Below are 13,717 nucleotides of genomic sequence, written 5' to 3'. Positions count from 1 at the left end.
TTTCTTTTCTTGTAATATCTCTGTCTGGTTTTGGTGTTAAGACAATGCTGGCCTCTTAGAATGAATTAGAAAGTATTTCCTCTGCTTCTTTCTTTGGGAAGAGATTATAGAGAACTGACACAATTTCTTCATTAAATATTTGATAGAATTCACCAGTGAATACATCTGGGTCTAGTGCTTTGGAAGGTTGTTAATTATTGATTCTATTTCTTTAACAGAAATAGGCCTATTCAGATGGTCTGTTTCTTTTGGTGTTAGTTTTAGCAGATTGTGTCTTTCAATGAATTTGTATATTTCATCTAGGTTATCAAATTTGTGGGCATAGAGTTATTCATAATATTCCTTTATTATCCTTTTATTGTCCATGGATTTATTAGTGATGTCCCCTCTTTCATTTCTGATATTGGTAATTTGTGTCTTCTGTCTTTATTTCTTAGTTAGCCTGGAAGAGGCTAATCCATTTTATTGCTCTTTACATGGAATCAACTTCTGGTTTTGTCGATTTTTCTCTATTGATTTCCTGTTTTCAATTTCATTGCTTTCTGCTGTAATTTTTATTATTTCTTTTCTTCTTCTTTCTTTGGATTTAATTTGCTATTCTTCTTCTAGTTTCCTAAATTGGAAGCTTAGATTATTGATTTTAGATCTTTCTTTTTTTCTAACATATACATTCAATCATAAATTTCCCTCGATTCACTATGTTCACTGAATCCCACTAATTTTGATAAGTTGATTTTCATTTTCATCTAGGTCAAAATATTAATTTCTACTGAGATTTCTTATTGACTCTTGTTATTTAGAACTGTGTTGTTTAATCTTCATTATTTGGGGATTTTCCAGCTATTTTTCTGTCATTAATTTCTAGTTTAATTCCATTGTGATCTGAGATCAGGCATTGTATGATTCCTATTCTAAGTTTATTAAGCTTTATGGCCCAGAATGTGGTCTGTCTTGGTGAATGTTCCATGTGAGCTTGAGAAGAATGTGTGTTCTGCTGTGATTGGATGGAGTAGTCTGTAGATGTCAATTTTATCCAGCTGATTGACGGTGCTTAGTTCCACTTTGATCTTACTGATATTTTGCCTCCTGGATCTGTCCATTTCTGAAAGAGGTGCGCTAAAGTCTCCAACTATAATAGTGGATCCATCTAGTTCTTCTTTCAATTTTATCAGTTTTTGCCTCATGTATTTTGACATGCTGTTGTTAGGTGCATACACATTAAGGATTGTTATGTCTTCTTGGAGCATTGACTCTTTTTTCCTTATCTAATGCCCATCTTTTTCCCTGATAACTTTCCTTGCTGTGAAGTCTGCTCTGTTTGAAATTTATATAGCTACTCTTTCTTTCTTTTGATTAGTGTTAGCATGGTATATCTTCCCCCATCCCTTTGCTTTTAATCCACATGTATCTTTGTATTTACAGTGGGTGTCTTGTAGACAGCATATAGCTGAGTCTTGGTTTTTGATCCAGTCTGATAATCTCTGTCTTTTAGTGGGTATATTTAACCATCGATATTTACAGTGATTATTGATATAGCTAGATTAATATCTCCCATATTTATTACCATTTTCTAATTGTTACCCTTATTCTTTGTTGTTATTTCTGTCTTCTACACTTTTCTACCTTTTGTTTTGAGCAATTTATTTGATTCCACTTTCACTCATTTCTTAGCATATTAATTATACTTATTCTTTTTAGTTTTTTAAGCAGTTGCCCTAAAATTTTCAATATACATTTATAACTAATCCAGATCGACTTTGTGATAACACCGTACTGCTTATTGGGTAATGTAAATACCTTATAATAACAAAATAATTCTAAACCATCTGTCCCATCCCTTGTGTCAATGCTGTCATTCCTTTCACTATTACATAAGCACATATATGCACATGCACACACACAGACACACACACACAAGAATGCATAATCAGATACATTGCTGCTATTATTATTTTGAACAAATTTTTATCTGTTAGATCAATTAAGAATAAGAAAAAATAAAGCTTTTATTTTACCTTTACTTACGCAGTTTTTTGAACACTCTTCCTTTCCTTACGTAGATTCCAGTTTCTGATCTATATTATTTTCCTCTCTCTGAAGAACTTCTTTTAACGTTTCTTGCAAGACACATCTACAGGCAACAGATTTCCTCAATTTTTGTTTGTCTGTGAAAGCCTTTTTTTCCCTTTACTTTCAAAGGATAATTTTGGGGTACAGAATTCTAGATTGGTGGTTTTTCTCTCTCAACACTTTAAACATTTCATTTCAGTCTCTTTTTGCTTACGTAGTTTCTGAGAAAGATTTAGATGTAATTCTTATCCTTGCTCCTCTACAGATAAGATACTTTTTCCCTCTGACTTCTTTCAGGATTTTTTTATCTTTAATTTTCTGATGATATGCCTGTATGTCATCCTGGGGGCATTTTCTCTGAGCTTCCTGGATCTGTGGTTTGATGTCTGACATTAATTTGGAGGAAATTCTCAGTCATTATTCTTCAAATATTACTTCTGTTCCTTTCTCTCTTTCTTTTTCTGGTATTCCCATTACACATAAGTTACATCTTTTGTAGTTGCCCCATGGTTCTTGGATATTGTGTTCTGTTTCTTTTCCCAGTCTTTTTTCAGTTGCTTTTCAGTTTCAGAAGTTTCTATTGTCATATTCTCAAGCTCAGAGAGTTTTTCCTCAGCTGTATGCAGTCTACTAATGAGCCCATCCAACGCATTCTTCATTTCCATTAGAGTGTTTTTGATCTCTAACGTTTCTTTTTCATTCTTTCTTAGAATTTTCATCTCTCTGATTATTTTACCCATCTGCTATTGCATATGTTGCCTTCTTTTCAGAAAGCCCTTAGCATTTTAGTTATAGTTTTTAAAAATTCCTAGTCTGATAAAGCCAACCTTCTTACCATTCCTGACTCTAGGTCTGATGCTCGTTGAGCCTCTTCAGAAACCGTTTTTTGCTGTGTAGTATTCCGTATGATTTTTGTTGAAAGGATGGCGTAGTGTACTGGGGAAAGGAATGGTGGTAAATAGACCTTTAGTAATGCAGTATGAGGCATGTGGGGAGGGGGGAGTTCTATAGGCCTGTGATTAGGTCTCCATCTGTTGGTGAGCCTGTGCCCCTGGACCATGGATTTCTTGTCCCCTCCCTGCTTAAGTGGGACAGAATGGCTGAAAAGGGGCTAAAGTTGGGTACTTCCCTTCCCCAGGTAGGTTAGGCTCTGGTAAAGTAGTTTCTCCTGAGGGCAGGCTTTGTTAAAAATAACAAAAAGCTCTGGTATATTTAAAAAATGGCTCTTTTAATCTTCCTCCTGCTGGAAGCTTGACAGCATTTTTCTCCAATATTCACTGTGAGAATCTGGTAGAGCTCCTCTCAGTAAAATTCACAAAAGTGTGTGGGTGGAAGGCCTCCCTAAGACTGGTTCCCCCTGAAGCTTTTAACACTTAGGCTTGTCTACACTCAGCCTCTAACGATCCATCAGTTACAGCTCCAGTTTCCCTACCCTGGCACTGGTTCCTACAAAAGTTCCTGCTTGTGGTTTCTGCTACAGTAAATTGTGATTCTCTGTGTCTTCTTGTCTTTCAGTATGTAGGCCAGCAGTTTGCCCTGTGACCTCATTTCTCTGACATATCTAAGAAGGCTTGTTAATCTTTGAGTTTGTTCAGTTTTTCACTTGTTAGGATGAATTGGTGACTTGTAATCTCCTTACATGCCATACCAGAATCCAGAAGTCTTCGATATTCAACTGTCGACGGGAAAAAAAATGCACAACGTGAGAGCTGTGAGTTAAGTTTTATTGGGGCAAAATGAGGACTATAGCCCGGGAGACAGCATTTCAGATAGCTCTGAGAAACTGCTCCAAAGAGCTAGGGGGGGAAGGTCAGTATATATGTGGTTTTATTGAAGGGGGAGTACATGCAATCAAGCACATATTTTTTGCAGAAGGTTTCTGCTAATCTCATTATTAGCTAGTCACGAGGAGCAGATGTCAGCATGAAGGATTTTAGTGTTTTTTCTAGATATGAGGAGATGCAAGATTTGGGCTCATAAAATCATCTCCTGAAAGTATCTAATTATCTGAAGACCTGTTCTGCCAGTTTTTTCCAGAGCACAGAGCGCCTCATTTCTGATCTCCACCCTGAACTCCTTTCAGGAGGTGTTGAAGCTGCAGCGGCTCATAATGGCAAGTGCTCCTTAGAGGTAGATGGCAAGTGCCAATTTGTAGGTGACACAACTATTAAGTATACAGTTGCACATGCAAACAGATCATTGCAGATTTGCCAACCAAATGGTGACTTCCATTAACAAGTTTCCATTTTGTTTTTAGAAGTGAATCTTCTGCAAGGACAAAATTAAGCCATTTACAAATGTGACAGTCAGACCAACCCATTGCATATGTGCCCCTAAAGAGTTTAAACATTATTAGGACACCCTGCAAAAAAGCTTCTGAGGGTTTTTTCCTCATCATATTTCTTAGGAATAAGCATGGTTCTTCTTACCAAAGGCAAATATATACCCGACTCAGTGTGCACAATGGGTTTTAAGGTCCCTCTGAAAAGAAGATGGCATAAGCCAGTTGTTAATTGTGCTTCATGAATGGAGAAACACATCATTTCTCTTGAAAGTTAGTGACGCCAAAAGCTATGGATTCCTGAGAGGGGAAAAATATTTGCATTACAATTTTACCTTCATAAGAGATATCACCAAGTGTCTTCAACAAATGAACGTTGAATTTCTATATTTGAATTGTACCTTGTTAATAATGAAAGGCCTTTGAAATTTTTAGTGTATTAAATCAATAGAAATATTCGACACTGAGATTTCTTTTTTAGCATGTACATTTATGAACCATAATGAAGGTAAATGTTGCAAAATCCAGTAATTGATCTTTAATGACACCAACAAGGAGCCATTTTCAGAATACCAACAGAAATGGACAGAGAAGTCTTTGTGTGGCCTGGGAGTGTGAACCTTAGATGTACAAGAAGGAGAGACAGAATCTTAGTTTCAGAGGATATTTTACAGACCACCCTTTTTTTGTGACAAGTCCTCCCTACTATATAATTACTACATGGTACACGATGTTAGTATTTATCCACTTTCCTTCCTGTTGTGTTCTAGCTTCTCTGTGAACATTCATTTTAAAGCTTCCGTTTGACTAAGGATACAATTATCGGGGTGGACTCAAGTGTAAAACATTTATTTACTATCACTTTCTAAAATGTTCAGAAATCCTAGTCAGCAGTTGACCATCATAACTACCTCTGAATTAGTTAATAGAACTTGCAAGGACAATTATCTGTAGCAAAACCATTGTCAATACGTGGACTTTGCACATCTCAGGGAATTTCTTTCCTGTGCCTGATTGAAAATTTAAAAAAAGAACTTAGTGGTATGTTAAAGAGTTGCATCTTAGTTAAAGATTATTTTCCAGAAAATTACAACACCTTGACTATCATATCTTGACACTCACTGATCTGACTTGAGGAACTTGCCAAGCATGGAGGTTAAAAAGGAAAGACTTTCTGCTTCAAGGTTTCTGAATATCTGGAAGAAATCGAAAGAACATTTCTCCTAGTGCTATCTCTGGGCAAGGCTGTTTTACTAACATTTCTCATCTTTTTTTTCTACATTTTACTTCAGTGTTAACACACTCTATCCATCATTTCACCCCTCTGGTCTTAGGGTATGTATAAATCAACATCTGTAAAACTGTTCGATAACAGAATTTAATTGCCCTGGAGGAAAAGGGGTCTTTTCTCACTTGAAAGCCAGGGGAAAATGGTGGCATTTAACCTCTTGTTGGGCATTTTAAAAAGAGGAAAAGAACAATAAATGCTCTTGAAAATTAATTCAAATGGACCTTTATTTTCCTTCAAAATTTGCTGACTGAAATTATTTTAAAAATGTGAGTAGGACTTCCCTGATGGCGCAGTGGTTAAGGATCCACCTGCCAATGCAGGGGACACGGGTTCAAGCACGGGTCCAGGAAGATCCCACATGTTGTGGAGCAATGAAGCCTGTGTGCCACAACTACTGAGCCTGAGTGCCTAGAGCCTGTGCTGCTCAACAAGAGAAGCCACCACAACAAGAAGCCCGCACACGATGAAGAGTAGCCCCCGCTTGCCGCAACTAGAGAAAGCCCACATGCAGCAATGAAGACCCAATGCAGCCAAAAATAAATAGATAAAATATAAATAATTTTTTTTTTAAATGTGGGTAGATTTGGAGCAAGTGAAATACTGTGATCAGATGTGGTCTGAGCTTTGGCATTTTATGTTTGTATCTTTTGGAAAGACTTTCTGCAGAACTCTCTGGTATTTTGGTATGTACCCAAGAGATATTACGGTACACATATCATCCATAGTCATCCAAAAGAGGGCCAAGTATTGTCTCAAAAGCAAGGTTAGCTGGGTTTTCTTACCAAACCACGTGGACATGGGAAGTTCAGACAGGCCACCCAAATTAAGATCAAAGCTTCCATATCAGAGTGAGAATCTCCTTAAAATGTTTTGAAATGTTGATTTTCATTGTCTGTTTCTATAGGTGTACAAAGTTAGTCTGTTACAGCTTTTTTTCCAGTGCATATTGTCTGCCTTAAAAACAGAATCAGTAATGTGACGTCTTTTATGACAAAGGCAGTGTGATATCTGTATATTCGACTACATATTTTTATCACATGCAATGGCTAGTTTATGCCTAATTGGACATTTTTAGTATTTGCATTTTCTGTTTTTTTCTAATTAGTTATAAATGTATTGGCCATGATAGAGGTGAATTTCAGGTAGAAAAGCTGGTCTTTGTAGGTGTTTGTATATCCTGTACAATAATGAGATGACCTGGCTCCTTGTCTGGGTTCTGACATCATGTCTGTGTGCCTTTGGATAAGTCATCATCCTCCTTGAGCCAGTGTTTCCTCATAACTGAAAGGAGTTAATAATTTTACCTCTTACAGGGTTATGAGGAGTAAACAGGAGAGGGGGAAATATATAAGAAAGGGCATGATAAATTGGATGTAAATGAAAGTAAATGTTACATAAGACCTCCTGCCAGAGCATCCTGAAAGGCCTCGAGGGAAAGGTGAGCTGCTAGAAGGTATCCCTGAATGGATGGCAAGTCATCACAGAGCCAATTATTTTGATTAAAAAAAAAAAGCAAGGGATACCATTTGCAGCAATATGGATGGACCTAGAGATTATCATACGAAGTGAAGTAAGCCAAAGAAAGACAAATACCATATGATATCACTTATATGTGGAATCTAAAAAAATGATACAAAGGAACTCATTTACAAAACAGAAAGAGACTCACAGACATAGAAAACAAACTTACGGTTACCAACCAGGAAAGGGAGGTGGCGGGAGGGATAAATTAGGAGTTTGGGATTAACATGTACACACGACTATATATAAAATAGATAATCAACAGGGCCTGCTGCATAGCACAGGGAACTCTACTCAATATTTTGTAATAACCTATAAGGGAAAAGAATCTGAAAAGGTATATATATACCGGATGCTCCCATACAGGCATGAAAAAATATGTCAGCCTGTTTTCCACTGCCTTAAATCTAAAGCCCTTGCATATTTTATATGTTTGACCTTTCTCTTGCTATAGGTAAAAGAATCCAGTAGTTCTCAATCAGAGGTGATTTTTAGCCCCCAGGGGACATTTGACAATGTCTGGAGACATTCTTGGTTGTCATGACTAGGGGCAGACGTACAACTGACATCTAGTGGATAGAAATCAGGGATGCTGCTAAACATCCTTCAATACACAGGAGAACTCCCACAACAAAGAATTATCTAGCCCCAAATGTCAGCAGTGCCAAGGTGGAGTTCAGTCTCCAATCCATGTTGACCTGAGCCTGTGCTCCAATAGAAATGACTGTCATGAGAGAGAGATACTCACTCTGACCTTCTCAGGGTGAGGGATTCCAAAGAATGTGAGACAAACACATTGAGGCTCTTCACACAGATGCTTGAGTGAACATTTCCCTCTAAATGGCTTACAGCATTTCACAAACAAAGCGGTTGCCATTTCTCTCTCTGAGAATAAAACATAGCCTTAGGAGATGATGCCTTTATTGTTCCAAAGGTCAGGAAGACCTTGGTCATCATTTTGAAAAGAAACAAGTATATGCTTAGTAATAGCCAGTGAATTTAGCAACTTCATAAACCTAACAGAACGATCAAAAATGATACCTTTCATTTATTATCTATTGCACATTTAAGCATTTTCCAAAAATAAAAATAAGAAGAGTTGGGTTTGCTTTCAGTTGATAGCTCTGTCATTTTAAGATTTCTGGTATCACTAAGATCCTTCTAACCACAATCAAATGGCTTAATTTATCTAATGTTTTAGAATTTTGGTAAGAGTAGGTATTAAATATTTTGTAACTGTTTGGGGAATTTGAAAGGTTATTAAGTTCTGAATAACAGAGTCTCTCATGTTTTCCCACCAAACTTTTCCCAGCAGTGAATATATCTGGATCTTATTCTGGTTTTTTATTCTTTTTTTAGCTTCCTGAAATGACTCATGTTCAAACACAGCGACCGTGGTTGATGTTTCTCCTGCAGAACTTTGGACTGACCCTAGGTTGGCTTTCCCTCTTACTCTTGGCTATATATGAACAAAATATTAAAATATAAGTTGAGTCTCAAAATCCTTCAAAAATCAATTTCAGTGGCATCATTTTGTTTCTTTTGTTGTATTCTATAGTGATTTATAAATTAAATATTTTTATCTTAGGTGAAGTATCTTTTAGTTCATTAACTTATTGATTTTATAATGCAATTTTGTTTCTATAGTGTATAAATGTCAGGTTTTACTTAATTGAATTTTTGTTGTTCGTTTCCAACACTGATGGAACTCACACCTTTTTAGTAACTCATACGCTCTAAATTAATTCTAGTAAACTTCCAAAAACTATTTTTTCCCTAGTAAAGGATGTTTGTTTGTAGTATTTGAAGTGGACAGACGTCTGTTGGGTTATAATCTGCTGTAACTTCTTTGATGTCAATAATATATTTCTTGTGTGTATGTGAGATTATAAACCATAAGCAAACTAAATTACAAACAAATGTAATAAAGTCTTGTTTTAATGTGATGGTTTGTATTACCTTCTGTTACTGGATGTCAGATTCTGAATCAATGCTAAAAAAACCCAAAAAAACCAGTATAGAATAGTTCACCTGAAAGTGTGACCCTCTGGCTCAGAAATGCTCATAAATGAGCAAACTTGGGAATTTTAAAGGCTACTGTGTCAGCACTCTTCTCTGTAAGCAGCAAAGGAAATCTGTTCTCAGCAAAGAGAACTGGAAACAAAAGGTGAAATTCAAAAAATTTTAACATAAAACTTGAGTCGGGCAGTAGATTTAATGCGTAAAGTGTCACAGATTTAACCGAGTGTGTTTATGAGAATAATATTACTAAGTGAAACATATTTTTATGCTCTTTCTGAGGAAATATAGAACCCTAAACATTATTTAAGTAGGTAAGGTCATGAAATGTACAAGCAACATTCCTGATAACCTAGCAAAATCATTAAAATAGAAAATAACTCTGGCTTTAGTCATTTTTCTTGGAAAACAGATGCCTACTATTTTTCTTATTTTTTAATGAGATATCTTGACAAGGGCAAAAAGCCCATTTTACTGCCAGAATGACTCATGGCACTGCATCAAGTACATCTCTCCTACTTCCTCACTTACCAGTAGACAGTCTTCGCCACGTGCACCCAAACACAACCTTCTTTAACCTTTCTTTGATTTCAGAATGAGGGGGGTTTCTCCTTCAGTTGTCGTTAGAGCTTCGTTTAAGGAGCATCATGACGTAATGCAATAGTGCTCTGGCTTCGGCAGACATTAGGACTGATGGAGGGTGTTTCACAGTGTAGACTGCTGGGCTTCATCCCTAGAGTTTCTGAGGCTGTAAGTCTGCGGTGGGGCTTGATTTTGAACTGCTTCCAGGTGATACTGATGCTGAGGCTGCTGGTTGGATGCCCCGTCCCCCGCCCGAGCTTCACTGGCGTGATGGAGATCAGGCACACCTGGCGTCAGGAAAAGAGTAGGCGCACGACTCTTGCCCCATTAAGTTGATTAACGCCCGACAAGCCTCACACTAGACCTGAGTTCCTAGGTTGAAGGCCCCTGCTCTTTCCACCTTGCTTGTGAGCGTCGGTTCAGTCGCGGGAGTTACCGGATGAAGAGTTCACAGGTAGCACTTTTATTCATCTCTGCCTTGAAAGGTAAGCGGCCCCGACACGTAGAGCTTTGTCGTCCTTTTATTGGAGGATAATATGTAGCTGAACAAAACCCCTTTGTACAGGTCGACGTGGTGTGGAGGTTACGCAAAAGAAGCACCTGGCACCAACCGTGTTTGGGTTTCTGTGAGCACGTTCTGATTTTGGCGTGAAACCTTAACTTAAGCCAGTTTAGTTAGAAAAGCTCTGATGGATGAGTTTGTTCCCAGTTCAAGTTTAGAGTAGTTTGGGGCTTGGCTAAATTAAACATCTTTTTTTTTTTTTGCGGTACGCGGGCCTCTCACTGCTGCGGCCCCTCCCGTTGCGGAGCACGGACTCCGGACGCGCAGGCTCGGCGGCCACGGCTCACGGGCCCAGCCGCTCCGCGGCATGTGTGATCTTTCCGGACCTGGACACCAACCCGTGTCCCCTGCATCGGCAGGCGGACTCTCAACCGCTGCGCCACCAGGGAAGGCCCCTAAATTAAACATCTTGATGTGAGCTACTCTGTAACCTTCAAGTTAGAGTGGGTTTAATTTCTTTTTAAATTTTATTGAAGTCTAGTTGACTTACAATGTTGTGTTAATTTCTGCTGCACAGCAAAGTGACTCAGTTATACATATATATACATCCTTTTTTATATACTTTTCCATTATGGTTTATCACAGGGTATTGAGTATAGTTCCCTGTGCTGTACAGTAGGACCTTGTTGTTTACCCATCCTACAGATACTCGTTTGCATCTGCTAATTTAGAGTGGGTTTAATTTGACCGTTGGATGAGGTGGTGCTGAGGATGTAGAGGGATTAACAGGAGTCAGCTGTCGGAAGGATTTGGAGGGACATTTTCAGTGAGTATTTTGCAACCCAGCACCAGTGTGCTCTGGTTGTAAGCAAAGACCTGGCCATCAGAGGCCATCTGCAAGGGTCATCCTAAGAATAGGATGTAGTGGCTCCTGAGGGTACCTTTCTGGGTTGGCCATCCCTCCCCACATGCTACCTTATACCTGGCTCTTTGTTAATCCTTATCAGCAACCCAAAAGCCTGAGCTGGACCTCCAGCCTCAAGCAATCTTAAAAATTGATAGAAATTCTCTTTTCCTCAAAATTGAGTGGTAATGATAAAAATATTATGACGACTTTTTGCCTTCTAAATATGGACAGAGTCTAAATTTGGGGTGGCTGACTATGGTCATCCCTTTCAGTCATGTAAGTTATGTGTTACTCACTGAGCTTTGGGGTAAATGGTGTTTTCCTTGAAACCAGATTTCACAATAACGTTAGAGTATTTCTGTTTAGTAGGCCTAAATTTAGGATTCCACTGTATTTCTACTGGCTGATTGATTTGTTTTTTAGTCACTGAACTAGAAATGCTCTTGGAGGAATAAAAACCAAGGAGCAGGTCATACAGAAATCTTATTTGAACATCCATCACCCACTGACGGCCCTCTTTAGGGAAAGGAGAATTGGTATCATGTTACTGTGAGGCAGAATTCAGGGCCTGAGAAGGTGGTTCCAATGCCGCGTGCTGACCAGGACCAGGGTGTATATAAATATGCCCATAAATTACAACCATGATCACCCGTCCGCCACCCCTTCCAGAAGCCAGACTTTGGAGATGCGACTGTGCCTCTCTGTGTAAGACGCCCCTCTCAGGACACTACACATTTTTTTTTTTTTTGCGGTACGTGGGCCTCTCAGTGTTGTGGCCTCTCCCGTTGCGGAGCACAGGCTCCGGACGTGCAGGCTCAGCGGCCATGGCTCACGGGCCCAGCCGCTCCGCGGCACGTGGGATCTTCCCGGACCGGGGCACGAACCCGTGTTCCCTGCATTGGCAGGCGGACTCTCAACCACTGCACCAGCAGGGGAGCCCGATACTGCACTTTGACAACTTCCTTTCCTCTTCGAAGCTGGAGGGGAAGGGTTGGATTGTGATGATGCTGGTTGCTATGGTAGATTAGACCAATCAGGTTGGGGCTGCTCTTGGGTGCATTAAGAATTCAGGCGCTAAACTGGAATCTTGGTTCAAATCCCAGCAATCCCACTTCATAAACTTACAACTTCTTTGAGCAATTTTTATTTCTGTAAAATAGGACTAAAAATAGGCCCTACCTCATGAGATTGTGGTGGGGTCAGTATGAGATGCTTACTGCTCCTGAAGCACAGTGCCTGGAGAATACTGAAGGCTCAATAAATATTAAATCAACATCATCATCACCATCACCATCATCATCATCAGTATGCCGTTCTTTTATCACATTTTCACAGTTTACCTCTCAGGGCTGTACCTCAGCTCATGAAAATGTCTTTCCTTGGTAGGGAATGGAGATCAAACCTTTTTATGTCTTTACAATCTTCTACTCAAGCCCCCAAACCAGGCATTCAAGTATTTCCTTACTGTTTTTTCACCTTGACTCACTTCCAGAGCCAGAGAGATGGTGCGGGGCCCTCTGGTTGACCCCAGTCTGCCATCTCCTCTGGGAAGCCTCCCTCCAAGTGTCATAATGCTTACACCCAGCGTGAGCCCCTCTCTCTTATTCTTTATCTTATTTATTTATTTATTCTTGTTGCCCAGAGGCACTCACTTTATTTTATTTTAAACTTTTTATTTTATATGGAGCATAGTTGATTAACACTGTTGTGTTAGTTTCAGGTGTACAGCAAAGTGATTCAGTTATACATATTCATGTATCCATTCTTTTTCAAATTTTTTTCCCATTTAGTTTGTTACATAACATTGAGCAGAGTTCTCTGTGCTATGCAGCAGGTCCTTGTTGGTTTTCTATCTTATATATAGTAGTATGTATATGTCAATCCCAAACTCCCTAACTATAAGCAAAACCTATTATGTTCCACTCTGATCACACTTCTAAGGATCCGGAGGTTGAATAAGGGAAGCTGATGGAGAGGAACCTGTCTGAGATCATGGCTATGGTCACAACTTGATTTCAATTCAGAGCCCAAAGGAGTTCAACCCACTGCCCCTGTTGCCAGTGTACCTGTTGCACCTGCTGCTGAGGGAATGTGACCAGCTCTGAAAAGAGTCCAGGGTCCATGAGGCATCACCCTCGGGAGTGCTGGCTTGTTCAAACAGCGCAGGTGCCCTCCAGCTGGAGGTACACACAGCCACCCTGGACAGCGGGGGCACCATGGACAGCGGCGCCAACTCATCCAGCGGATGTTCCTACCTGCCCTAGCACCCATGTGTGTGGGGCAATGAGCCCCCCATGGTCAAGCTTTTACCTCCATAGGCACATCTCAAAACCCACTGGAAATCATAGGAAGTTTGAGAAGCCAAAGAGTTTTCCAAATCCAAAGTGATCTTACCCCATGTGAAGGGCCTGTAAATGTACTTGCACACCTGCCCTCCCCCTACCACAATGTTCATGTCTCAGAGACAGACTTTATCATACGGACCTTCCCCCCACCCCCCAGCCCATCCCCCCCCTCCCCACTGCCTCACCCGCTTTCCAAAGC

At 39.5% G+C, this 13,717-nt stretch overlaps 1 protein-coding gene across 1 annotated transcript in view; it reads left to right on the top strand.

The window, feature by feature from the left end:
- The window catches only part of SLC39A12 (solute carrier family 39 member 12), a 73,539-nt gene extending 64,430 nt beyond the window's left edge, over window positions 1-9,109 (top strand). The window contains 1 exon segment of the mRNA XM_007446570.1: window positions 8,523-9,109. Coding sequence (XP_007446632.1) covers window positions 8,523-8,651 — 129 coding nt within the window. The 3' untranslated portion in view covers window positions 8,652-9,109.
- The last annotated feature ends 4,608 nt before the right edge of the window (window positions 9,110-13,717 follow it).

Source organism: Lipotes vexillifer, unplaced genomic scaffold (genome assembly GCF_000442215.2).
Source record: "Lipotes vexillifer unplaced genomic scaffold, Lipotes_vexillifer_v1.1 scaffold229, whole genome shotgun sequence".
Lineage (NCBI taxonomy): Eukaryota > Metazoa > Chordata > Mammalia > Artiodactyla > Lipotidae > Lipotes > Lipotes vexillifer.
The sequence above is the reverse complement of the archived record's forward strand: the minus strand, read 5'-3'. Positions and strand labels throughout refer to the sequence as shown.